Source organism: Lithobates pipiens, unplaced genomic scaffold (assembly GCF_037356315.1).
Source record: "Lithobates pipiens isolate NorthernLeopardFrog02 unplaced genomic scaffold, aLitPip1_a1.2 Scaffold_28, whole genome shotgun sequence".
Lineage (NCBI taxonomy): Eukaryota > Metazoa > Chordata > Amphibia > Anura > Ranidae > Lithobates > Lithobates pipiens.
Window position 1 is genome coordinate 63764545 of NW_027507789.1, and position 27601 is coordinate 63792145.

The window sequence follows — 27601 nt, forward strand, 5'->3', positions numbered from 1 at the left end:
TGAATCACAGATAGTTGCCAAATTTATTTATTTTTTTCCCCCCATAAAATATTGTTTTTTAACTTTTTCATCCTTTGTACGTCTTGGTGCTACTGATCTCCACATCTTTTCAGCTGCTTCTTGTCTACATGTGCGAGTTCTAGCATCCGCTTCATATCATTGCTCTTGACTGGCTTCCTGATAGTGACAGCGGTGGTCCGTGTCTGTGCATTTTATTAGGATGACAGTGTAGGAGCACAATTGGGAAACAGTTGTCACACTATAACCAGAACAAGATTCCTCTTGGCAGGATCACACGGTATTTGATGAAACCGGATGAACAGGTTTATACAGTTTGAAAACCATTTTTAAGTGCATGTTAAAACTTGTAGAGCATTTTAGTGATTGATTGGTATAAGCCTGCTTTATAAATAACAAAATGTTAGATTAGAGTACTACTTCGTTTATTTTTATTTTTTGTTTTTTTTGTCCCTTTCAGGCGATTGGGGGTAGAATTGGGCAAGGCAATAGTCTACCAAGAGGCCAATGGAGGTAAGAGTTGTGTGTTCAGCATGTTATGTTCGTGTTATCATCTGACCTTTTTAGCTAACTGCTTCTGTGTCTTCAGAAACCAGAGTGGAAATCCAGGAATCTGTCCGTGGACAGGATGTTTTTATTATACAGACCATCCCAAGGTGAAAATCTTATGTACATCCATGTTTGATCAAAATTGTAATTTGTCATGTAGTTTTAAGGGCGCCTGACATGTTAAAGTAAACCTGTAGTAAAAGATTATAAAGACTGGACCGACGCAAGTCCATATGAAGTAGTCTGACTTTATAATTCTTCTCGCATGTTTTGAATGAGTGTTTCAGTGTACTAAAGCAGGACTTTTCCAGTCGTCTATTAGGCTTCATATACATGTGCAGCTCCTAAGCTTGCGTTTAGGAGCTTTTGGTATTTTCTTTGTCAATGTGTACACTAGCTTTTAGCAGAGTTTAGAGGCCGCTGTGGTTAGGTGAGGTTCAACCTCCCTCTCCTGAACGAGGAAGAATCCCATTCGGGATTGGAACTTTTTTGACCGCCGGCTTGCATTAAATAACATCTAAGTGTACATGAAGCCTTAGGTAAAAAAAAAAAACTTGAGCGCAGCTTGCTATGGTGGGCATTTGGTGAGGGGGAGGAGCCAGGAGCGCCAGGGTAGGACCCAAGAAGAGGAGGATCAGGGCTGCTCTGTACAAAACCATTGCACAGATCAGGGAAATATGGCATCATTTTTATTTTAATTTTTTTAAACAAAAAACAAGGGTTACAATTTTAAGGACCTTTCAAGCCGGTCACAATGCCCTGTTATTTGCCTGAATGTGCAGGCTTTCTAAAGCTTATGTTCTGTTTTTTTATGTAACACAAGTTATGGCACCTAGTGCAGCCGTGAGCTTGTTTTGACTCTTCTGACTAACCATGTGTAATACATGTCCTTGGCAGTCAGCATATTAAAGCTCAACTCTAAATAAAACTTTACCGTCAGAATACAGAACAGATTTCTGTCCAGCTCCCTGTTTTTCAGTTGAAGGTTGGATGGGGGGCGGAGGTAGTGGCAACGGCATGAACTTGCTGAAATGTTATTGCTGTCCATGTCTTCCTGCCCCAGGTTAATGACCTTACCTTTTATTTAAAAATAAAACCAGGGACAGAGGAGTGTGAGAATTTTCCCAGTGGTGTCTTATCTCTCCGACAACAGAGGCTTGGTTCACATTGGTACAATGCAGGAAACCCTACGAATTCAGTGCTGGTTCTCGCATCGCACCTGACTCGCAGACAGTTCACACTGCCCTATGTGAGCTGCTGGGAGTGTCAATTCAAAATTAATGACACCCCTAGATCAGTTCCCATATCTTAGTGTGAACTGTCAATTCGGATAGGAAACTAATCACATGAGTTTGACAACCCATGCAATGCTATTCTGGTGCGGACCAAATAAGGGTTCAGTATGACTTTGGTTCGAATGTGATGCAAATTCAGCCACATATGTATGGCTGAATTTGCTTTACACTGCATGTGATTTACACCACACTGCTATGTCTGACATCACAGCAGTGTGAACCCAGCCAGACAATTTAACTCCATTCACAACAATCCAAGCATTGTCTTTTTTTTTAATCTTGCTGGATGTTTGTTTTCTGTTGAGCCAATGGCCGTTTACTGATGGGCTATTGAACAACTGCTTGGTGGTATTCCAGAAATGTAAAGTCAATTGTCTATAGGAAGGACTATATTGCAAACACATGACACTCCAACCTAAGCCTGATTTCTTTCCCTTCTACAGCTGTTGGTAAACAGGGATTAGAGCTAGCTTTTTATTATCTCAGCTCAGTGCATGCTTCATATAATTTAGCCTTCAAGGTCACAGTGTTTTTGTGGCAGGTGTGCAGATATCATACATTCCACTCTTAGGCCCCTTTCACACTAACGTCCCGTTCAGGCCCGCCTGTCAGTTTTTCAGGCGGACCTGAACGGGTGCTCCATAGAGCTCTATGGAGCGTCGGATGTCAGCGGTGACATGTCCGCTGACATCCGACCCGCTCCGATCCGAAAAAGTGTGACGGAGGAAAAAGCTATTTTTCCATCCGTCTGCGGATCGGATCGGATGACGACGGGCACTGCGGTCCGTCGTCATCCGATCTCCCATAGGGGAGAGCGGCGCTGTGACAGGTCCGTCCCTGCGCAGTGTGCGGAGACAGACCTGTCATCTCCCTGCTCAGCGGGGATCGGCGGAGTGATCCCCGCTGAGCAAACGGACATCCACGGGGCGGATCAGAACTGATCCGCCCCGTGTGAAAGGACCCTTACAGATTATTGTAGCGTCTGTGCTGGGGTGTGTGTGTATATATGTGTATATATATGTGTGTGTGTGTGTGTGTGTGTGTGTATATATGTATGTATATATATATATATATATATATATATATATATATATATATATATATATATATATATATATATATATATATATATATATATATATATATATATATATATATATATATATATATATATATATATATAAAAAAGTAGTAGGTGAGATGCACACACGGTCAGTGAAACAGGTGTACCAGCAATCGAGTCTGTCCCAAAGACTCAATATAAAAAAGCAGAGCAGGGATTGCTGCACAAACAAAAGTAAATTTAAATTTATTGATAAAATTTACATCACATCAGGTATAATTCAGGTGACGTTTTGGGCTAAGCATATCGCCCTTCCTCATGACCACACACCTGCAATAAAAATTGTAACCAACTTCACATATAAGGCTGGGTTCACACCGCTGCGGGTGAGAGATCCGGATGTGATTCGCACCGCAGTGCAAATCACATCCGATCTGTCTGCGATGCGAGTTCAGCCATACAGATAGTATGGCTGAATTCGCATCGCACCCGCCGCAAACTCGCACAGGACCCTTTTTTTGGTCCGCAGCAGAATCGGATCGCATGGGTGTTCACACCATGCGATCCGATTCCTGTCCGAGTTTGCAGATCGCACTGCGATATGCGGACTGGTCTGGGGGTGTCATTAAGATTTCATTGACACTCCCAGCAGTCCGCATAGGGCAGTGTGAACTGCCGGCGGGAGGCATGCGATGCGGGAAAACGCTGCGGATTCGCGGCGTTCCCGCATCGCTATGGTGTGAACCCAGCCTTAAGGCTTATAGCTCACATCTATCATTAATCAGTTAATTACATTCAGCTGGAATCAATCTCCACAAACCACCCCTTGTATCTCTCATACATCATTTTTATATCTGAACAATAGCTAAAAAACGGGACAAAAGGACACCTTCCCATGAAGATAGTATGCTGAATCATGTAGTTCATCCAAAAAAAAATACAAAGAAAACATAATCAATGAATCATCAAAATTAATTTGTGTATTCACATACCATGAAAAAAACTAAACGATATATATACTCTCTAAAAAATATATATTTTTTAATGTATTGTATGTAAAATGTAAGAGTCTTTTGAACTTCTAAATAAGGTATATTTTAACTGTCCTTCTAGAGATGTGAACACAGCAGTTATGGAGCTATTGATCATGACTTACGCACTGAAGACGTCATGCGCCAAGAACATCATTGGGGTTATTCCCTATTTTCCTTACAGCAAACAGTGCAAAATGCGCAAGAGGGGGTCTATTGTTTGCAAACTACTGGCTTCTATGCTGTCCAATGCTGGTACGATGCTATGGGTCATGTATGAAATATAGTTTGCACTCAGTTATGTATATTAACAATTTTAGTTCCATTTCCAGTCTGAAAAAATCTGAGATTATTGCCTCCCAAGCACGATGTCTACATAGCACTCTTCAGGAAATTTTCCTCTGTGCTAAATGCCACAAAATGTTAATCAAATCATATTATCTGAGTGACAGCTGGTTGTACCTCCAGTTGTACTTCTAAAATTCTGCTCCTGTCCTGCAATCATCAAGGTTTCAGTGATTTGACATTTTTGCTGCTTGCTTCTGTGGTAAAAACCTGCACAGTTATTGCCTACTAGCTGCAAGCGAGAAGGGCATACAAAAGATGGGCACAGTTAAGAACCTGAACAAGTACTAAACCTGTGTGATGTAAGGGAACGATCCTTTAGATATAGTATCATTTTATAACTGTACATAGTGATAGTTTCTCTTATATTCACCGACCGACACAGCTCCTCTCTGTAACTAAATGGGTTTGTTAGCCTGCCATTAGGAGAACTAGGCAAAAATTGTAACACAATACACAGAAACTTTAGTCCCGCCCCAGGGGGCGGACCCTGTACAACCCTCCCTGCTCCCAGGCAGAACTCCGTTTTATTTTGCCTAGTGAATGAGAATGACCTAGGAAACCTGTGGGCCCTTTGGTCCATTTTTTTTTTTTATGCAGGTTTGCTGTTTTTTGCGCAAGGCTGGGTGACAGGCTGGTTAAGTTATCCTTTGTAGTCTCCCCAGTCCAGCCATCGAGCGTGTGCAGGCCACAGCTAAAGCTCGGCAGGCCACGACATACCTCAGCTCCAGAGGTGGTCGTGAGCTTCAATGCTCCGGGTATACATAGGACCAGGCTACTGATGTTTGGATCACAGTATACCGGGCCAGCAGCTACCCTGTAACTGCGCAGGAGTAGGTCTGTAAAGGAATGTCTCCCAGCTCTTTAGGACTGGTAAGTATGGCTCTCCCTGCTTCGGTGGGATGAGCAGCTGGGCATTCCCTGGGAGGTCGATTCGGGGGCCACCTCACCTCCTTCTCTTCTCTCCCACGTCCCTATCTCCCCCGTGTGTGTGTGTGTGGGGTTCGCTGGGTCTCTCACCTGTGGGGTCCCAAAAGGTGTCTGTGGAGGTGTTCTTGCTGAATGCAGGCAGCACTGTTCTGTGTTTTATTTATTTTTTTTTTTTTTTTCCTGTCGCCTCATGGCGCTGTCCGGCAGCCATTTTGACTGTGGACAAAGCAGGTTCCCCTTGTGAGCCTCAGCAGCCATTTTCTATAGGTTTTTCCTATTAGTTGCATTGGCGGACATTTTTTTTTTTTTTTTGAAGCCCGAGCATTCTTTTCACCACAGTTCTCTTGTGACAGCTTTACATGAGCTCTTACATGCTGTTTCCTGTGTCCACAGGACGCTGGATGGCTCTTCCCTGAACGCTGGTGCAAGCTCTGCAGATCGTTTCACCGCTATTCTATACAGCTGCTGCCGACACAGTTTCTCCACTCTGCAACTGGGTAACCTCCTATGGGCTACAGGCACGGCTAGTAACGTTCACAGAGCGCCCCAGGGTGGTGAGTCTGGCACTAGGTACCCCACGTGGCTGCAGCAGGAGGGTGGGACCTTCAATGTCTTAAGTCCCCTTGCAGGTGGCAGACACAGGGTAAGGTCAGCATGGCTTCAACCAGGTCACCTGCGGATAGCGCTGTGCCCATGGACACCCTGACAGCGGTCCTTAACTCCTTTGTTGCTAAAATAGAGGCGGCGCATGGAAGGAAAGGTACGCGTAAAAGGCCTCTGGGGAGAGCTCTGATGCAGACTCGGGCCCTGCTGCGGCTGGTGACCCCTGCTCTGACTAGGCTGACCAGGACCATTCAGACAGTGAGCATGATTCCCCGTCCGGGTCCGGGCACGACAAAGTGCTTGTTGGAGTACTTATCACAGCTGTGCGTGATACCCTGAAGATACAGGAGCCAGCGGATCCCTCTGCTGATGTATGGGTCCCGCAAGCCAGCACGTTCACCTAAGGTGTTCCCACATTTGGCTTATTTTTACAAGTTCATCTACAGGGTCGGCCGCAAAGGACCTTTTCGGTCCCCAAAAACATGGCGGTGCGTTACCCCTTTGACAAAAGCCTTCTCAAGAAATGGTCGGCCCCTCCGGTCGTGGACCCCCCAGTATCCAGGTTATATAAAGTAACCACGATCCCGGTAGAGGGGACTCCTGCATTCAAGGATCCCACCTACAGGAAGACCGAGGCAGTGGCTCGTTCCTTGTTTACGGTTGTGGGGTCAGCCGTCCGACCAGTACTGGCATCCGCACTGGTGTAGCAGACACTGACTGAGTGGGCAAAACTTTTGCACCACGAATTGGGAGAGCTAAACGCCTCCCCTGTCTGCGTGGAACTAGCAGACCAACTAGTGCAAGGCCTCAAGTACATTTGTGACGTGGCCCTGGATACTCTTCCCCTGTTATCCAGGGCTTCAGTGTCAGCTGTGGTGCTGAGGCGCCTGATTTGCTATATGCAAATATATAATGCATATACATATTTAAATGCTGGTCTGCGGACCAGGCTTTCAAGAAAGCCCAGATGGATCTTCCCTTCCTTGGCGACTGACTCTTTGGAGCTTCATTAGATGACATTATTAAAAATGCCACGGGTGGTAAAAAGTACACTACTCCCACAGGCCAGGAAGGCTAAGGAGCCACGCCGCAGGCAAGGGCCCTCTTTTTCCTCTCACAAGTGGCTTTTTCATCTGCCTGGTGCTTCGACAAAATGTTCCCAGCCCGACGGGATGTCCACGGACGGTCCAAAGCGTCCCTGGAACCGCAAGCCTATCAAGCCTGCCAACAAAGGTGCTACTGCATGAAGGTTTGCCCCCACCCGCGTATCGGGTGGGGGGTCGCCTTACGGAGTTTGCAGCCCGGTGGACCTTCCGGTTATCTGACCAGTGGGTCTGCGACCGTGTCCCCGTGTTCGCCGGGAGGCCCTACTAGGGGCATTAAGGGACTTGCTGAATCGGGGGGTGATTGTACCAGTTCCGGAATCGGAACGCTTCCAGGGGTTCTACTCAAATCTGTTTGGACGTACCCCTTCCTTCTTGGGAACCACAATCTTGGACTTAAAAGCCCTCAATCACTTTGTAAAAGTGCAGAGGTTCAGAATGGAATCGATTCACTCAGTAGTCGCTGCACTCCATCAAGGGAACTCCCTGGAGTCTTTGGGCATCCAGGATGCGTACCTGCACATACCCATATGCCTTCGGCATCAAAAATTCTGCGTTTTGGCAGTCGGGGAAGCCCATTACCAGCTTGTGGCTCTTCCCTTTGGCCTGGCATCAGCCCCCCCCCCCCCCCCGAGTCTTTACCAAAGTACTGGCTCCAGTATTGGCGTTGCTGCGACAACGCGGGTTCGCAATCGGGGGTTACCTAGACGATCTCCTCCTGAGAGCATCTTCCACCTCAGAATTAGAGGAGGATGTGGCGATCACCATCCAGACTCTGTGAGAATTTGGGTGGCTGTTGAACCTAAAGAAGTCGGTGGTTGTGCCGACCCAGCGTCTGGAGTACCAGGGTTTACTATTGGACTCCATGGAAGCGAGGGTCTTTCTCCCCTCGGACAAATTGCAGACTCTCAGATCTGCGGACAAACTACCGATGAACCGCAAGTAGTCGACGCTCCGCTTTTGTACTGGGACTCATGGTTGCCTCCTTCGAGGCAGTACCTTATGCCCAGTTCCACACCAGAGTCCTGCAGAAGGAGATTTTGACAAAGTGGGATGAATCTCCGTTGTCTCTGGATCAACTGGTCCAGGTGAGCCAGCCAGTCAGGGACTCTCGGATCTCGTGGTTGAGGTCCCCGGTGATTCAGTCCGGAAAATCGTTCCTTCCTCTGAAATGGACGGTGATCACTACGGACGCCATTCTCTCAGCTGGGGTGAAGTGATGGGGATTCAGTCCGCTCAGGGCCTCTGGTCAACTAACGAATCCAGGTTGCCGATCAATCTGCTCGAATTGAGAGCGATCAGGCTGTGCCTCCACACGTGGTCGACGTGTCTTCAAGGACGTCTGACCAGGATACAGTCAGACAACGCTACTGCTGTGGCGTACAAAAATCACCAAGGGGGAACAAGAATCTCAGCCGCTGCTCGGGAGGTCGCTCACATACTTCGGTGGGCAGAGCGACACATTCCGGCCCTGTCAGCCATTTACATCCCGGGGGGTGGAAAATTGGCAGGCGGACTATCTGTGTCGTCAGATGCTGGACCCAGGAGAATTGGGCGTTGCATCCCGAGATCTTCAGGCTGCTGTGCCTGAAATGGGGCACACCATATGTGGATCTGTTGGCCTCCCTTCTCAATCGGAAGGTGCCAAGATTCTTGTCCAGGACAAGAGATCCATGGGCAGACGCCCTGGCAGCTCCGTGGGATCGGTACCAGCTGATCTACGCCTTTCCTCCACTAAAACTGTTGGCACGTCTGCTTTGCAGAGTGGAAGCCGAGGGGATTTCAGTAATCCTGGTTGCCCCAGATTGGCCTCAGTGGCCCTGGCACGCAGACCTGGTGCATCTGGTGGCAGACGCTCCCTGGCAACTGCCGCTGCGAGAGGACCTCCTATCTCAAGGTCCAATCTTTCACCCTGCTTTACTATCGCTGGCTTTAACGCCATGGCTATTGAGAGCCAGGTGCTGAGGAACCGGGATCTGTCGGACTCTGTGATTCCCACTATGCTGAGGACGCGGAAATCTTCTTCACGGAAGATATACCATCGTACCTGGAAGGCCTACATCTCCATGTGTGAAGAAAAGGGTGGCATCCGCACTCCTTTTTCTATAGCCAGGGTCCTGCTGTTTCTTCAGCAAGGCGTAGACCAGAAATTGGCATTGAGCACAATTAAGGGGCAAATTTCAGCCCCGGCTGTCTTTTTTTTTTTTTTTTTTTCCAACGAACCCTGGTGTCTCACTCGTTAGTGAGTACCTTTGTTCAGGGGGTACGACATGTAGTCCCTCCGGTGCGTCCACTGTTGCCCCCATGGGATTTGAACCTGGTGTTGGCGCTTCAGAAGCCGCAGTTTGAGAATATCAGGGAGATTCCCCTGTTGACCCTTTCACAGAAAGTGGCATTTCTAGTGGCCATCACATCAGCCAGGAGGGTTTCGGAATTGGCGGCCTTGTCATGCAAGTCGCCTTATCTGGTCATCCACAGGGATAAGGTGGTGTTGCGTCAACAACCGTCCTTTCTATCCAAGGTGGTCTCGGCTTTTCATATCAATGAAGACATTGTATTGCCGTCATTGTGTCCTAAGCCGAAGCACCCTAAAGAGGTGGCCCTTCACGCTCTCTATGTGGTTAGGGCTCTGAAGGTGTATTTGTCTGCCACAGCTCCCTTTCGGAAGTCAGACTCACTGTTTGTTTCGGTGGCTGGTCCAAAGAAGGGTATGGTGGTCTCGTCGGCCGCCATTTCCAGGTGGATCAGACAGATTGTAATCCAAGCCTAGGCCTTGAAGGGGCAGATGACCCCCTTTCCAGTCACTGCCCACTCTACAAGAGCAATTGGAACGTCTTGGGGCTTCTGTCGTTCAGGTGTGTAAGGCGGCGACCTGTTCGTCTGTCCATACGTTTACCAACGTCTACAAGGTAGACATCAGTGCATCGGCCGATGCCTGTTTTGGCCACAAAGTTTTGCAGGCGGCCGTGTAGTTGCAATTGAGATTTTTTCCTGGTTTTTCGATAAAAACGCAGTACTGTTTGTTAATGCACCGTTGCATTACTTCCGCAAAAAGGTTGAGGTGTTGGCGATCTCTCCTGTTGAGAATGCCCGGTTATGGCGGTGTGTTTTTCTGTACACTGATTTTTTTTTTTGTGGGTTTAGTTTCACTAGTTCCCACTTGCCATGGTGGATGAAGTTTTTATGCTGTTTTTCCCACCCCTCGTTTGGCACTGCTTGGGGATGTCCCATTTAGTTACAGAGAGGAGCTGTGTCGGTCGGTGAATATAATAGAAAATAGGATTTTTGTACTCACCGTAAAATCCTTTTCTCTGTAATTCACCGACCGACACAGCACCCACCCCTCCTCCTTTTCTCTGTAATTCACCGACCGACACAGCACCCACCCCTCCTTTTCTCTACGTTATACTGCTTCTTGACGTACTGAGTTCTGCCTGGGAGCAGCTGAGTTCTGCCTGGGAGCAGGGAGGGTTGTTGGCACAGAGTCTGTGTATTGTGTTTACAATTTTTGCCTAGTTCTCCTAATGGCAGGCTAACAAACCCATTTAGTTACAGAGGAGCTGTGTCGGTCGGTGAATTACACAGAAAAGGATTTTACAGTGAGTACAAAAATCCTATTTTTTCATTAAAGTGGTTCTCCACCCTAAAGGGGAAGTTCCGCTCATCTGATCCCCCAACCCCCCCCCCCCCCCGGTGCCACAATCGGCACCTTTCAGGGGGGAGGGGTTTGCAGTTACCTGGATAATCCAGGTATCTGCACCCACTTCTGGGACAGACCGCCGCAGATGCCCCCCGTTGTGTTCTGGGAAATACACAGTTCCCAGGACACAGCGGGGACCAGAAGAGACGTGCGACTCGCGCATGCGCAGTAGGGAACCGGGCATTGAAGCCGCAAAGCTTCACTTCCCGATTCCCTGACAGAGGATGGCGGCGGGGGCAGCAGAGAGACGAGCGATCGCTCATCATCTGCCGCTGACATCGCTGGACCCTGGGACAGGTAAGTGTCCATTTATTAAAAGTCAGCAGCTGCAATATTTGTAGCTGCTGGCTTTTAATATTTTTTTTTAAGGTGCAGAACCGCTTTAAAGAAGTATTTGCTCCCGAAGCTGGGAAGGGATCATAGAGGTTGTGCAAACTGTCGCCCTATATCATTATTCAAGTGGATCTAAAAATTATGACAAAATTTTTAGCCACCAGACTCAAATCCTTCCTTCCTCCATACATTCATCCCGACCAGGTGGGCTTCGTTCCACACAGGCAAGCGTCAAATCAAACTTGGCCAATTTTTGCTATTATCTCGGCTGTTCGCTTTGACTGTGACTCTAGAGGACTGGTATACTGGTTATACTGTTATCCTTGGACATGCAAATGGTGTTTGACACAATATCATGCCAATTGTATCTTTTACACTCTGCAGAAGTATGGTTTTGGTCCTGATCTGAATTTGTTTTTAAAGTGGATGTAAACCCGGAAAAAAAATTGTTATAATGTAGAGTATAACATTTCCTAGCATTTGAGCCCAGTCTTGTCACAAAGAGTTATTCCATCTCTGAGCAATCCTCTTTTATTATTCAGTGATTTAAATCTTGACAAACAGAGCAAAACTTTGTCAAATCCTCCCCCTTACTGTGAGTGACAGGTGATTTACATATCTTGTGCACTAGCCTAAGAGACATGCATTATGTTTTAATTCCCACCCACTCCTTTCTTCTGCTGCTCTGCCAGAATTGGATGTTCCCCACCTCAGCATGATTTGGCATGCTGAAGTCATGTGGTTACTTTACTGTCTTTTCACTGGATGTTGGTGATCATAGCAGAAGTTCAGTGTAAGAAATACACAGGAGAATATGCATATTGACAAGGGGAGTGTAGAGTTGGGCAGGGAGACATCCCGACTCCACCCACCAAGCTCCAGACAACAGACCCATCCACAGAATATGCAGTTTTTCGGGTCTCATAGCAGACAGAGGGGAGACATTGGACAGGTAAAGATACATGCAGGAAGCATGTATATCCTTATAGATAAACCCCTATGGCAGTAGTTAAGAAAAGATGACATTGGGTTTACATCCACTTTAAGGATGTTGTACGAGAATCCTCTAGCCTTATTGTCAGTAAAGGGCTACAGATCCAAAACCTTGCACGCATACAGGGGTACTAGGCAGAGATGCCCTTGGTCTCCCCTCCTATTTATGTTAACATTGTAACCGTTGGTTATCAAGATTAGGCAGAATCCCAATATTAGATGGTATCTTTTGTGGAGACAGGCAGCACAAGTGTGCCTCTTCTTCTTCTTTTTTTTTTTTTTTTTTTCCCCCAACCATATCTTGTTTCTAATATCTTCACCCATTGTCACTATGCCCATAGTTGATTCGGAGGAATGCAAAAAACTCAGCAAAGCATGACCCAATTTGCTCCAGCAGGGGAAAAATGTATTTCCTGATCCCCCCCGAGAGGCAATCTGATTCCCTGGATCAACTTTACCTATAAATGTCTACCCAGTTATATTATGTACACTTAGGAAAGAATCCAGGCCTTTTTTTTTTTTTTTTTTTTTTTTTTTAAGAAATCTGGGCTGAACAGAACCAGCTCTTGAGAGAGTCTCTCCCACATTTTCACAGCTCTTGCTGTGAAGAAACCTTTCTGTATTTGGAGATTAAATCTCTTTTGCTCTAGACGTAAAGAGTGCCCTCTTGTCCCCTGTAATGACCTTTAAAGTGAAGAACTCACCACCAAGTTCATTACTATATGGATCCCTTATGTACTTGTACATGTTGATCCTATCCCCCCTTAATCTTGGATACATAGTAGGTGAGGTCAAAAAAAGACACAAGTCCATCAAGTCCAACCTATGTATGTAATTATATATCAGTATTACATTGTATATCTCCGCATGTTGCAGTCGTTCAGGTGCTTCCACCGCCCGTGGAAGGGAATTCCACATCCTTGCCGTTCTTACTGTAAAGAGCCCTCTAAAGTTAAACCTCTTTCTTCTAATTTTAATGAGTGGCCACAAGTCTTGTTAAACTCCCTTAAGCAAAAAAGTTTTTCCTCCCTATTATGGGGTCACAAGTATAGTATTTGTATATTGAAATCATATCCCCTCTCAAGCGTCTCTTCTCCAGAGAGAATAAGTTCAGTGCTCGCAACCTTTCCTCATAACTAATATCCTCCAGACCCTTTATCAGCTTTGTTGCCCTTCCTTGTACTCGCTCCATTTCCAGTACATCCTTACTGAGGACAGGTGCCCAGAACTGGACAGCATACTCTAGGTGTGGCTGGACCAGAGTCTTGTAGAGCGGGGCAATTATCGTTTTATGTCTGGAATTAATCCCCTTTTTTTAATGCATGCCGATATTCTATTTGCTTTGTTAGCAGCAGATTGGCATTGCATAGAACTCTGGGGGACCCCACTACCGACCCCTGACCATTCGCGTGCTCCCCATTTATCACCACCCTCTGAACTCGCCCTTGTAGCCAATTTTCAATCCATGTACTCACCCTATGGTCCATGCCAACAGACTTTATTTTGTACTGTAAGCGTTTATGGGGAACTGTATCACATGCACTTTTGCAAGAGAGAATAAATTCAGTTCCTCTAATCTTTCCTCATAGCTGAGCTCCTCCATGCCGCTTATCAGTTTGGTTGCCTTCTCTGCACTTTCTTGTTCCCGGATATCCTTTTTGTGAACTGGTGACCAAAACTGATTAAATCACCTGGTGAATGTGCTTAAGGGGGTTTTAGTATCACTTTTAAAGTGGAGTTCCACTTTTGAGAGGTGGTCACAAATGAAAGACCACCCCTCGTTTTTGGATATTAAAAACTTTTTTTTTTTCCTATTTTTAAATACATAGTGTACTTCCAATCCATCCGGGCTGTGGCATAGGACGTCATATCCTTTTGTGCGGGCAAGCTGACAAGCTGGCCATTCACGAAGCGCATGCGCAGTAGGAAACAGGGCAGTGAAGCCGCAAGGCTCCCCTGCCAGTTTCCCTTAGAATGGACAGAACGGCCTCAGGTAATTGTCCTTATTAAAAGTCAGCAGCTACATTGTTTTTAGCTGCTGGCTTAAAAAAATGTTTTTCTTTTTTTGCGTCTAGAACACCACTTTAAACCCATCCTGCATCACTTGTACTCAACTTATCTGAGTGTTAAAAACCAGAACTTTGGAATCTGTGCCCAAAATTATGTCAGAGGTACTAGTCGGCAACTTTGCCTTGTGTTTTTTTTTTTTGTTTTGTTTTGTTTTTTTACAGCTGATGTCCAGCAAGGAGAAAAGCAAGCGACTTTTTTTTTTTTCTCTCTTGAGCCGAGCCTTCAGAGGCAGCAGTGCCTTAGATCTCACGCTAGGTCTATAGATATGCATTTTACGCACACATACCAGGAAATATACTAATTTGTTCCAGACAAAAGGTACATTCTTTAGGGAAACATTGAGGCACACTTAACCTTTCTAACTTTTCTCTGTAACACAGCAAGTCTTAACAGTTTGTGTTCAATTACACTTTATTATCTAACATTAACTCATTTTGGAGAATTATGCATTCCGTTTAATAAAAAGTACAGTGTGTGTTTTTTTTTTGTTTTTTTTTTTGTTTGGAGAATGTCATTTGGTTTTTATTCTTTTTCTTTCCAGGGTTGACTCACATCATCACAATGGACCTGCATCAAAAAGAGATCCAAGGGTTCTTTAATTTTCCTGTGGACAACCTCCGAGCTTCTCCTTTCCTGCTACAATACATACAAGAAGAGGTGGGCAACGAAAACAATCCAGTCGCTTTTGAGCTGTCCTCTATAATCCTGCTAGTGTTAACAATTGCACCACCTCCTCATTTCTACTGTTCTATTCCTTTTTCAGATTCAGGATTACAGAAATGCAGTAATAGTTGCAAAGTCTCCTGATGCAGCAAAGAGGTAACTTATTTACACAAATGATATTAGCACTGCATACTAGCACATTGACAGACTTATCCGTAAAAGGTATCCCTCCAGTGGTGCACTGACAGGGCTTCCATGGTCACCCTGTCTTCCTTCGGTGTTCGTGGGCTCCCGGCATTTGAGTGGCTGAGCCCCTCACTGCTGTGCTGTTTTTAAATTCTGACAGCTGGTGCGGGGAGAAAAATTACCCCACTTACTGTCAGGGGGAGAGGGGCAGAAGCTGGAACATGTAACATCCATATTTAGGGTGAAGTGAACTTCCAAAAGTGAACTTCTTCTTTAACCACTTCAGACCCGGAAGAAGAATTTACCCCCTTCCTGACCAGAGCACTTTTTGCGATTCGGCACTGCGTTGCTTTAACAATTGCGCAGTCGTGCAACGTGGCTCCCAAACAAAATTGAGCTTTCTTTTGGTGGTATTTGATCACCCCCGCAGTTTTTATTTTTTTGTGCTATAAACAAAAAGCGCCAATTTTGAAAACGCATTATTTTTTACTTTTTGCTATAATATCCCCCAAAAATATATAAAAACTTTTTTTTCCCCCTCAGTTTAGGCCGATACGTATTCTACATATTTTTGGTAAAAAAAATCGCAATAAGCAATTATTGATTGGTTTGCGCAAAAGTTATAGCATTTACAAAATGGGGTATAGTTTTATTTTTATACATTTTTTTTTTTTTTTTAAATGGCGATCAGCGTTTATTTTTATACATTTTTTATCATGTCTGCGACATTATGGAGGACACATCAGACATTTTTTGACACATTTTTGGGACCATTGTCATTTATACAGCAATCGGTGCAATACAAATGCACTGATTCCTGTGTAAATGACACGGGCAGAGAAGGGGTTGACCATTAGGTGGCAGTGTAGGGGTTATGTGTGTCCTAGGGGCATGTTGCTAACTGTGGGGGGCGTGGCTGTGTTTTACACATCACTGATCTCTGCTCCAATCACAGGGACAGGCACCGTTGCTAGGCAGAACAGGGAGATGCTTTAGCATCTCCCTGTTCTTCCTCTCCGTGAGGCGATCGTGGGTATCCCTGCAGCGATAGTCCGCAGGACTCGCGGCCTGATTTACCCCCCTTCCTGACCAGGCCATTTTTTGGCGGTACAGCACTGCTACTTTAACTGACAATTGGGTGTTCATGCGACACTGTACCCAATTAAAATGTATGTCCTTTTCTCCCACCTAATTAGAGCTTTCTTTTGGTGGTATATGATATGCTATAAACAAAGGCTGATAATTTTGGGAAAAAATATATATGCTATCAAACATACCCAACAAAAAAATTGAAAAAATCTAATTTCTTCATCAATTTAGGCCAATATGTATCCTGCTACAAATTTTTGGGAAACAAAAACCCAATAAGCGTATATTGATTGGTTTGCGCAAAAGTTATAGCGTCTACAACTTATGGGATATTTTCATAGAATTTTTTTTTAAAACTAGTAATGGCGACGGTGAGTAATTTTCTAACTGACACTTTTTAGGGACCAGTGACATTATTACAGTAACCAATGCTAAAATCAATGACTAATTACTGTACTAATGACACTGGCAGGGGCGATCAAAGTATTAAGTGTGTCCCCAGGGGGTACTATCTAACTGTGGGGGGATGTGCTTTCACTAAAGGAAAACCAAGATCTGTGTTTTTGCTTAGTAACCCCAGATCTCCATTTTCCCCTCTGGCAGAATGGCGATCTGCCTTGTTTACATAGGCAGACCGCCATTCTGCCTCTTATCAGAATGATCAGCAGGACTCACTGATTGGCTCTCGTTGTGTCCAATCACAGCGGGAGCAGGGCTCTGGCGGCGCGAGCCCTGGACCCGAAAGAAAATTTTGAGATTTTGCACTTAAGGGCTGCTCCTCTGCAGTATATGTATGTGGGGCTGTCCTTAAGAGGTTAAGAAAGTCACCTGGCCCTCTCATTAAATAGGTCTGGGTCTCTCTCCTTGGATACCTTTTTTTAAAGGCAGAGGCCTCCCTTGATATTTTTAGCCTGGCAGATATCTAGTAACAGGCTGCCTGCATCTGTGAAATAAAGTCCCATTTACTTAAATGATGTGATGCTGCTGCTATGTGGTCCCATTTAATTTTATGTTGCCTAAACTAGATCTTTATTTTTACACATTGCAGGAGGCTGCAGCGTGTAAGATAAGTGTTTTCTTCTGGGTAACGTTCTTGGAACATCCATATACTACCAGCATAAGGGGGCGGGGGGTCGGGTAGGTTTAGATGAGACCTGAAAATGACAATCAGTTGACTGAAAATGAAAGATTCTTATCCTTGTTTAACCATTTTCAGGCCTATAGCAAAATGGTTGGGCAGTTGTTCTGTTATCCTGACTGGATGTCATGTGACATCTTTTGGGATAACAGCCTGTGCGGGCACACGTGTGGCAGCAATTGGTGGTGCGGCGTGAACACCAATCTCAGTAAAGAGCCTGACAGAGACTCTTTACCACGTGGTCAGCTTTGTCCAAACACAGCTGATTATAATGTAAATGAGAAGAGCCGTGTATCGTGCCATCTCATTGGTGCCCATCAGTGAAGGAGAAAACATACTTGTTTACAACATTTTATAACCAACAAAGAAAAATGTATGTTTTAAAAAATGTTGGTCTTTTTTTTATTTAGCAAAAAATAAAAACTGCAGAGGTGATCAAATACCACCAAAAGAAATCTCTATTTGTGGGAACGAAATTATAAAAATTTTGATTTGGTAAAGTGTTGCATGACTGCACAATTGTCATTTAAAAAGCGACGGCGCTGAAAATTGGCTTGGGCAGGAAAGGGGAAAAGTACCTGGTATTGAAGTAGTTAAAAGCTTAAAGCAGAGTTTCATCTTAAAGGGGAAGTTCCACTCCCATACATCCCGCCCACCTCCCCAAGACATATTTGGAATATAGGTGTTTTTTTTTATTTCAACAGCTGTAGCATTTTACTTTTTTACAAACTGACTGGAGCTCCTCTTTAATAAATATAAGCATATTGCATGACATGCTCTCTATTCTTTCGCACTGATTGCTTTATTTACTGTTGCAGGGCACAGTCTTACGCAGAACGGCTGCGTCTTGGACTTGCAGTGATACACGGTGAGGCGCAGTTTGCAGAAGTTGACATGGCAGATGGACGTCACTCTCCACCCACTGTAAAAAACTCGCCTCTCCACCTAGGACTAGAGATCCCTTGTAAGTTCTCCCAGTTTTCTCAAGCTATAATAAAGACAAGTCTTTTACTTTTAGTGCTGTCTGGAACCCTGACTGTGAGATCTACCACACCTCTGCCATGTCTGTGAGGGAAGAAGCTTGTTTTTTTTTAGCAAGCGTTTAGGCTGGGTTCACATATATATGCAACTGCAGAAGTCCCATGCAGTTCTGTTAAATGGTTTAGGTGCAAATGTTTTCCTGAAAATCAAACCTGGACTGGACTGAAAAATGCTTGGGACTCCGTTTTAAAAAGAGACCACCCTGTACATGTGTGAACCATCTGCTGGTTCACATGTTATCCGCAATCAGATGCGGTTTAAAACACATCCGATTCGCATCCTTCGGTTCTGCGTTGATGAGCTTTTGCTTGCTTTAAACAGGTTTTATCTTCCCATACAAGTCTGTAGATATTGGAAAATTATGGTTTGAAGTAAGTCAGGAGAAGGGCAACTGCAGTTCACTTGAACATGTCTGTTAATTCTGATTGCGCAGGCATTTGAAACTGATGTGATCAGAAAGTCTATCAACTCATGCACTTACTGTTTGCTTAAGTTAGTTTCAAATATATTCTTATCGGGAATCCTTTTAGAGTTCATAGGGCATAGGGACAAAAATAATTATTTGATCTCCTGCAGATTTTTAGTCTGCCCACTTACAAAGAAATGAAGGGTCTATAATTATCATAGGTGTAGTTTAAATGATAGAGACAGAATATCAACCAAAAATCCAGAAAAAACACGATACAAATATTAGTATAAATTCGAGTTGCAGTTAAGTGAGTAAAATAAGTAGTATTTCCTCCTACCATCCAACATTGATTCTGGCTACAGTATGTGCTCAAGCGGTACACAGATCAGTCCTGTCAATTTGAGAAGGTGCTCCTAATGACAGCTCATTATGTGTATAAAAGACACCTGTCTACAGAATCTATCTTCCATTCAAACCTCACCATCATGTGCAAGACCACAGAGCTGTCAAAGGATGTCAGGTACTAGACAATCGGCAAGAAGCTTGGTGAGAAGGAGACAACTGTTGGAGCGATTATTTGCAAATGGAAGAAATACAAAATGACCATCAATAGCCCTTTGGCGCTCCATGCAAGATTTTGCCTTATGGGGTAAGGATGATCATGAGAAAAGCGAGGGATCAGCCGAGAACTACACAGGAGGAGCTTGTAAATTATCTCAAGGCAGTTGAGACCACAGTCGCCGAATGAACCATTGGTAACACAACACGCCACCATGGATTGAATTCCTGCTACAGCATCTTAAAGAGCCGATGTATAGCTACGACGGCTCGCCCAGGGGAGCCAACCTGCCACAGTAGAACTGTGGCAGCTGGTCGGGAAGCTGTTAAGAAGTAGTTTAAAAGTTATGGTGTGGCCTAGCCAGTCTCCAGACCTTAATCCTATAGGAACTTCGAGTTACCAAGCAACAGCCCAGAAACCTTAAGGGTTTAGAAACTATCTTTAAAGCGTGGACCAAAATCAACCCCCCCCGTGATGTGTGCAAACCTGGTCAATATCTACTACAGATGTAAAATGTTTTGCTGCTGTGCTTGCCAGCAAGGGTTTCTCCACCAACTAAGTCATGTTTTGTTTGGAGATCAAATACCTATTTTACTCATTGAACTGTAGCTCAATTTATAACTTTTGTATCCTGTGTGTGTGTTCTGGATTTTTGGTTAATATTCTGTCTCTATCATTCAAAATACACCTGTGACAAAAATTATAGACCCTTTATTTCTTTGTAAATTTACAAAATCTGCAGAGAATTATATATTTTCCTCAATGTATAGATGCTCTGATGTAAACTCTGGTATATGGAAAAAAAACAGAAGGCGCACCGACCTAGTGCATTATTCTCAACCAGAAATATTTATTAGAAAACAAAAAGGTAGGTATTATACTCGCAAAGACTTGTTAAAAGCAAGTCTTTGGTCTTCCACATCATATGAGACTTCCTCTGTGGGAGGCGTAGACTGGCTAACACGTTTCGAGAAATCTCTCTTCCTCTGAGGCTCCGACAAAGAGATTTCTTGAAACGCGTTAGCCAGTCTATGCCTCTAACAGAGTTAGTCTCGTGTGATGTGGACAGTCTCACGGACTGACGTGGAGGACCAATGAGACATGCTTTTAACAATTCTGAGTATAATGCTTACCTTTTTGTAGTCCAATAAATACCTCTGGTTGAGGATAATGCGCTAAGTCTAGCTCATGGCTTTACAGAGGCACACTGCACAGTGCAGGAGATTGACTTATTTGGTTTTTGGATGTGCACTCTGGTTCCCGCTTAATAGAAATAAAGCCTGTGCCTGAAGTGAGTGAACATTTCTCCACCATAATTCCAAGGCAGTTATACAATGACAGGAAGACTCAATGAATTGGGCAGTGGCTGCAAGAGCTGGAACATGTTATAGGTGGAGTATGTAACATATTCCCAAAGGTTAACTTATCTTTTAATCATACAGGACACAGGCAAAGTATTAATAGACCCTGGATTATAGGCTCGTACTTTCAGTAATTGGACACTGGTAAGCCTTTTGAGGACACACCCACTTGGTGGCTCATCTGTAATCCTTCTCATGGCCTTTCTTATTTGCTAGTGTCCTAAGGTGATGAACCTATTTCCCTTCATGGAGAAATTACTTCGCTAGTTTTATTGTTTTCCTTTATTTTTGTCTTTGAATTCTTCGATCAATTCCTCACTGTGTTCTCTTAACACAGACAGAAACTGTGCATTCAGAACAGCACAACCTTTGTAAAACCTAGGGAGGCGGTACTTTTGCCCCACACTGTGGACAGCCTGTAGTGTTTCTTAAGGGCACTTAATCCTGCATGGCTGGTCTTCACCACTTAGTGCAACGTGTGTAGTCAGAACACTGGGGTAATATTTGAATTAAAATATAGCTTACTGTGTAAACTTTTTAAGTTTTGTGTTTAAACTCAACCACGTGTTCAATCACAGGCGCTTGACATCACATCGGTCACACATTTTACTGCCACTTCCACCTAGAGGCCTTCAGGAGTATCCTTTCATCGGGAGGATTTGCTACAGGACAGTCTACATCTGGATTATTGCATTTTTCTTCCAGACATGCTTGGCCTATATTCCCTACCTTACTACATGAGTACCCCACAGGGGATAACCCTTAGACAGAGACCAGGAGGAAGGGAGCCATTGCTAAACCACAGGCAAACATTCCATCTGCCAAAGACGTGCACAGCATTAGGGGTGACAGTGCATCCCTTACACTGGATCAGCAGACAGTTTTAACACTCTACTTCTCATTCTAACTTTATTTCAGGTACTCAACAAAAGCAGAATTTTCTGCATCTGTCACAATTCATTGGACAAATAACTTTAATGCCGCCATCTTTGCTCAGGGATCAGAAATATCATGCCTCTTCTACTCCCGTTTGTTTACCTGAGTCAGATCTCAATATACCCGCGCTATACGAGGCAGACGGCTAAGGGGTTAAAAAAGGACATTGAGGCAATATTGGCGGAAGCTTGATTATCCTCCCCATACCTGTTCGGGTTCACTGTTACCTAAACTGCAGGCGAAGTGTGCAGTACACTGCTCAGAGGATTGGAGTGTGTAGTGTGACTGATCCGTAAGACAGTCAACACTATAAGATTAATCCAAAAAGTTGGAAGAATTTGTTCCACCCAACCATGTATTAAGCAAAAGTGTGTGTGCTGCTCCTGCTGGATAGCTCCTAAAGAAGCCTACCCTCAATCCCAAAGACCCAAACGACCGCTGACCTGTCACAAGCCTCAACACCTTCTCCAAAATTATCGAGAAAGCAGTAGTAAAACAGCTACAACTCCATCTGGACACCCATAAACTCTTGGACCCACTACAATCAGGTTTCTGCCCTGGCCACAGGACAAACTGCAATCCTTAAAATCTGGGATGACACCCTCGAAGCAGAAGATGGAGAATCGTGTCTCCTGGTGCTGTTGGACCTCAGTGCAGCATTCGACACAGACCACAAAAACCTGCTCACTCGTTTCACAGAAGTAGCTGGAGTTTCAGACTCAGACTTATCCTGGTTCCCATCCTTTCTAGAAAACCCTTCTCAGAAAGTGAAACTAGGAATGTTCGCTTTGGAAGCAAGAAAAATTACATGCGCAGTCCCTCAAGGATCGCCCCTGTCACCCATGCTCTTTAACATCTATCTCCGCCCACTCCTCAAAATCAGTTCAGTGCAGGACGGGGCATTCTCCCTTCCATTGCTTAGTTCTGCATTTCCTGCTACAAACCAGAGGATTCAAAGTGGTGTAAGGTCATAGGGAAAGTGCCCAGTGGCTGTGTCCTCGAACACCTGCCAATCTCACCCAAAGGTACAAGCATTTAACCCATTGTTTATGAATACTTTGCCTGCCCCCTGTACTTTTTTTTTTTTTTTTTTTTTTTAACTACTAGCAGTGGGGGGGGGGATTTTTACTTTATGTGCAAGTATAAGGGATAAGAGGAGAGCAGTTGCATGATAAATGAACTGTAGATTCTAAGACTGAATTCTTTAAGTCTGTCAATGAGTAAAGGAAATATCTGTTTTTAGAATGATGGAATGCGGGTGGGTCAACTAACAAAGGGCAGGAGATGTTTATTTTGTAGTTTAGTACTTTGATGAATGAATTTAGGTTGTGTCAAAGTGACAAATGTTTTGTTGCTTAACCAATTTGGAAAGCACTTTATAATGTACCTGTACAGTGATTCATGCTTTAATCCCCTGTGTATATTGAAGGATGTTAATAACTAGATTAACGTGGATTGCTTACTTTCAAAGAAAGGGGTTAACCTGTCTGTATAAAGCTACTGCTTACATGCTTCCTGTGCTTTTGATATTAGGCAAACGTCAGCCCCTGTATCCAGGCATTGAGCTTCCAAGTATGGAAAGTGGTGTGCTTTTTGCTGTGTGTCTGCTAGGAATGCATTCAAAATGTTGTGGAGTGCTGCATTAAATTCTGTGTGCTGTAATCCAACTCACACCCTAGTTTTGTAAATATTCAGTATTAAACACTGAACTGCTGTAACCACATTAATACAAGTAGTGGAGACTTATTCTATTACAATAATAATTGCTGTTTTCTTCTACCAGTTTCTACCCCTGACTGAGCTCACAAATATCCTTACGAGACAGTCATGCAGTCAGACAATTGAGGACATTTTAGTGACTTGCAACAAACCTACTAGTACCATTTATGTGCTTCTATGAACATATTTAGGACAGATTGTTTGTAAACATTTTGACTTCTTAGTGTCTTTGCATAAATGGCTCCTAAAATGTAATCTATTACCCAAGTCAGAGTCAAAGACTGCCTTGAGAAACCAGAAATAGAAAATGTTAAAACTTTATCAAATGGTTTACCGTATATACTCGAGTATAGGCCGACCCGAATATAAGCCGAGGCCCCCAATTTACCCCCAAAAAAACTGGCAAACTTATTGACTCGTGTATAAGCCGAGGGTGAGACATGCCTGTCCATCCCTGTGTGTGTGTCCGTCCATCCCTGTGTGTCCGTCCATCCCTGTGTGTCCGTCCATCCATCCCTGTGTGTGTGTGTGTCCATCCATCCATCCATCCCTGTGTGTGTGTGTCCATCCATCCATCCATCCCTGTGTGTGTGTGTCTCCATCCATCCATCCATCCATCCCTGTGTGTGTGTGTCTCCATCCATCCATCCATCCATCCATCCCTGTGTGTGTGTGTCTCCATCCATCCATCCCTGTGTGTGTGTGTCTCCATCCATCCATCCATCCCTGTGTGTGTGTGTATCCATCCATCCCTGTGTGTGTGTGTGTGTCTGTCTCCATCCATCCATCCATCCGTGTGTGTGTGTGTGTGTGTGTGTGTGTGTGTCCAGCCTACCTGTGTCCCGAGCCTTTGTCCCGAGCCTCCGTCCCGTGCCTTGCCTCCGTCCCGTGTCGTGCCTTGCCTTGCCTCCGTCCCGTCCCGTGCCGTGCCGTGCCGTGCCTTGCCTCCGTCCCGTGCCCTCTTCGTCGGCGCCTCGGCGGCCATTGTAAAATTCAAAAGCCGCGCCTCCGCCTTCGCCTGTGATAGGCGGAACACTGAATTTCCCAGCAGCCTGTGTTCCGCCTATCACGGACATCGTATCATCCTCGTCCGTAGTACGAGGATGAGACGATGTCCGTGATAGGCGGAACACAGGCTGCTGGGAAATTCAGTGTTCCGCCTATCACAGGCGAAGGCGGAGCCGGAGGCGCGGCTTTTGAATTATAGAATGGCCGCTGTCTGTCTGCTCGACACGCTGATCGAGCGGGCAGACAGCGATGACTCGAGTATAAGCCGAGGGGGGCACTTTCAGCCTCAAAAAAGAGGCTGAAAATCTCGGCTTATACTCGAGTATATACGGTAATTGACGAAGGTGAGATTAGAGAAATTAATATGTGACCTATGTAGGGGTAAAGACATTGATTGTCAAATTACTCAATATAATTGGCCCCAGTGCAATTCCTGACATCACCAAAAAAGCCACATATAATGTTCGGTGTATGCAATTCTACTCAAAACAGTCAGACTCGCATAATGAAATAGATGGTCAGACTAGGGACAGGCTACAGGAGATAAAATACAACAGACATGCTACAGTTCAGGTATGGTTGGAGACTAGGCATATCCTGTAGGAGGCTGTCAGAGACTGGGGACTCCTTGCAAGAGACTGCTATAGATCACTGCTAGCACAGCCACTTTACAGGCTTGTGCCCTAAAAAATCAACAAAAAAGACTGGCACCATTATGTTCTAAAATCACAAGAATTGTTCTAAAATGATAAAGAAAAAAAATACACAAGGAGGGCAAAAGGTGCACAACACATGAAAGACAGGAAAAAAAGACAAAATCCGTTTTTTTATTTTAAATTTTTTTGGCCATGGATTGTATGTCACTACCTTTTTAGGTGAAATGGCCCTGGCAAAAGCTTTGCTCAGACTGCCCACCAGAGTATCCAAATAACCCAGCTGATTACACCGGGCTTCATGTTTTAAACTGTGACTGATGTGATATTGCATTAATAGATGAGTGTATATGCAATGGAGTACTGTTGACGGCTCGTCGTTTTACTGTGATTTGCACAGCGCCATCTGCTGCAGTTACTGAGTGCCCATCTATTACCAAGGTAAAACGCTTGGGTATCCTCTCCATATATATGCAGAGGTCCCACTGAGTCAAATACTGGCCTTCTTTAGAACATAAGTGCAAAAGCTGCTTATTTTATATTAAAATTGATGGGGTGTTTTTTGCCACCTTTCTGAGCAACTTTATCAAGGATGTCACAAGGGCCTCAGCAAAAGAAGGCTAAACCTCGGTTGATAGTTTTTCCACCTCCTGAACCTGGAAAGTGATCCTTTCCTTGCTTCCGGTCATCTAGCCCCAAGTTGAAGCCTGGAACTTTGTTGCACTGCAAGTCTTGGACTTCAAAATCTTCCTAGTCTGCAAACAAGTCTTCCTTGCAATAAGGGGGTTCTTCCAGTTCCTCCACTCCTCAAAGTGTGTGTATGTGTGTGACTTGCTTTTCTTTGTGCACTGGGTATGCCCATAGTGGGGATACCTAGAACAGTAAGCACAGGGTTTGTGTCCTAAACCCTCTAAAATCAGTGCTGGTGTAGTGTCCTATTTTGCGCCCCATCGTAGAATGCTCCAGAAGTGACGTTGCGGACAGAAATTTCACAGTGCGCGATGCGTTCCAAACACTTGCGCTATGTGTTCCAGAGGATTTGCACCAATGCAGACCACTGAAACCATCAGATAATTCCCTCCCCGAATCCACATAGGGGAGGTAATCCCCTCCCCGAGCCACGGTTACCCGCTCGCGCTCTGCCGCTCTCCGCTCCATCTAAAGTTTAACGTCCCTTCCATGACATCTGACGGTTTCACTGAACTGTATTGCCGCAAATCCTTTGGAACACAGGCATAAGTGTTTGGAACGCATTGCGCACGTGCAGTGTGTGAAATTTATGGCTGCAACGTCACTTCCAGAGCATTCTACGATGGGGAGCAAAATATGACACTACATTGGAACCCAAGTAATCACTGTGAGTATACAATTAATCTACTAGATATGGCTCAGTCCAGGGTTTCTACAAAACAAACTCAGTGGGGGTTATTTACAAAAGGCAAGTGCACTTTCAAGTGCAGTCGCTGTAGATCTAAGGGGGACATGCAAGGAAAATATAAAAAAAACAGCATTTTAGCTTGCACGTGATTGGATGATAAAATCAGCAGTTTCCCGTCATTTCAGATCTTCCCCTCTGATCTACAGCCACTGCACTTTTTCAGTGCACTTGTAGTGCAAAGTGGATTTGCCTTTCGTAAATGACCCCCACTGTCTGCAGTCCAGTCCAAAAGCTGGCAACTCTTTTGGTTTTATAGAGAGTCCTGGACTTGATGGTTGCCTCCTTTTGAGGTAGTACTGTATGCACAATTCTGCATCAGACCGCTGCAACTCATTTGTCCTGTGTGGAGCAAGAAGACATTCACCAGAAAATTATCAAGTTATCCCTCACAATGGACGCCAGCCTGACCCTCTGGGTGCTGGGGTGGGTGCAAGGGACTTGAATTCCGAAGGAAGATTTGTTCTCAATCGGCAGTCCTGAACTCAAAACTTTTTGGTTATACCTTCACTGTTAGACCTCTTGACTGTTTAATCATCTGTCCCAGATCCTGTCAGACAATGCCACTGTGGTGGTATAAATCGTCCTTCACTTAGGAGCCAGAACTATTGTAGCTGAGAGAGGCCGGTCATATTCTGCCTCAGACAGAGCTTCATATTTTTGCTATGTCCACAGTGCATATTTCAGTTGTAAAAAGTTAGCAGGTGGACTTCCTCAGTTAACATCTGCACTTTGGAGAGTGGTCTCTTCACCTGGAGATGTTTAAAGAAGTATGTTGCAGACTGAAAATACCAGATGTAGACCTTCTGGTATCCATTTTTCTTGTACAAAGGTTTTTATTAATAATTCAACAGTACAGCTCATCACTTCAATGGTCACATATGAGATGAACATAAGATATCATAAATGAAAGGAAGACAAATAAAAAGGAATGCATTAATATGTTCAGGTCCATAAAGTAGAACAATTGTGGGGTGAGTATCCCCCTCCTAGTGCTAAAACATCCTAGAGCACGCTGCTGGGAATGTAAATAGAGAGCACCCAAATGGGCATTTTACATACAGTGCGATCATTTTGAGGGAATACAAAATAGAAATGCTGAATATTAACCATGTGACCATGTCAGCCAGGCTCAAGCCTGGTGGCCTGATGATATGATATATAAAAGAGCAAGGAAAAAAGGAAAGAAAAAGAATGACTAAACAGGAGAACGAATGAGAGTAAGAAGGGAAAGTGGGTGGGTCCACGGGGAGGGGGGTAAGCAGTTATTGGATAGGAGCATAGAATCGAATCTGGTAGGTCGTATGTAGGTGACGCAAAGCTGACAGATCCTAAGAAATTTATCGTAAATGTCTGAAATTATGGCTGTCA

At 44.6% G+C, this 27601-nt stretch overlaps 1 protein-coding gene across 5 annotated transcripts in view; it reads left to right on the top strand.

Moving 5' to 3' along the window:
• PRPSAP1 (phosphoribosyl pyrophosphate synthetase associated protein 1) overlaps positions 1 to 27601 on the top strand; it is an 82010-nt gene that overhangs the window by 30388 nt on the left and 24021 nt on the right. For 4 of the 5 annotated variants that reach the window (XM_077459312.1, XM_077459313.1, XM_077459315.1 and 1 more), the window contains 7 exons: positions 479 to 531; positions 608 to 674; positions 4039 to 4211; positions 14575 to 14690; positions 14797 to 14852; positions 17928 to 18073; positions 22949 to 22987. In XM_077459312.1, the coding sequence (XP_077315438.1) occupies positions 479 to 531; positions 608 to 674; positions 4039 to 4211; positions 14575 to 14690; positions 14797 to 14852; positions 17928 to 18073; positions 22949 to 22987 (650 nt within the window). The remainder of the gene's footprint in view (positions 1 to 478; positions 532 to 607; positions 675 to 4038; positions 4212 to 14574; positions 14691 to 14796; positions 14853 to 17927; positions 18074 to 22948; positions 22988 to 27601) is intronic. The other variant, XM_077459314.1, reaches the window with a different exon arrangement.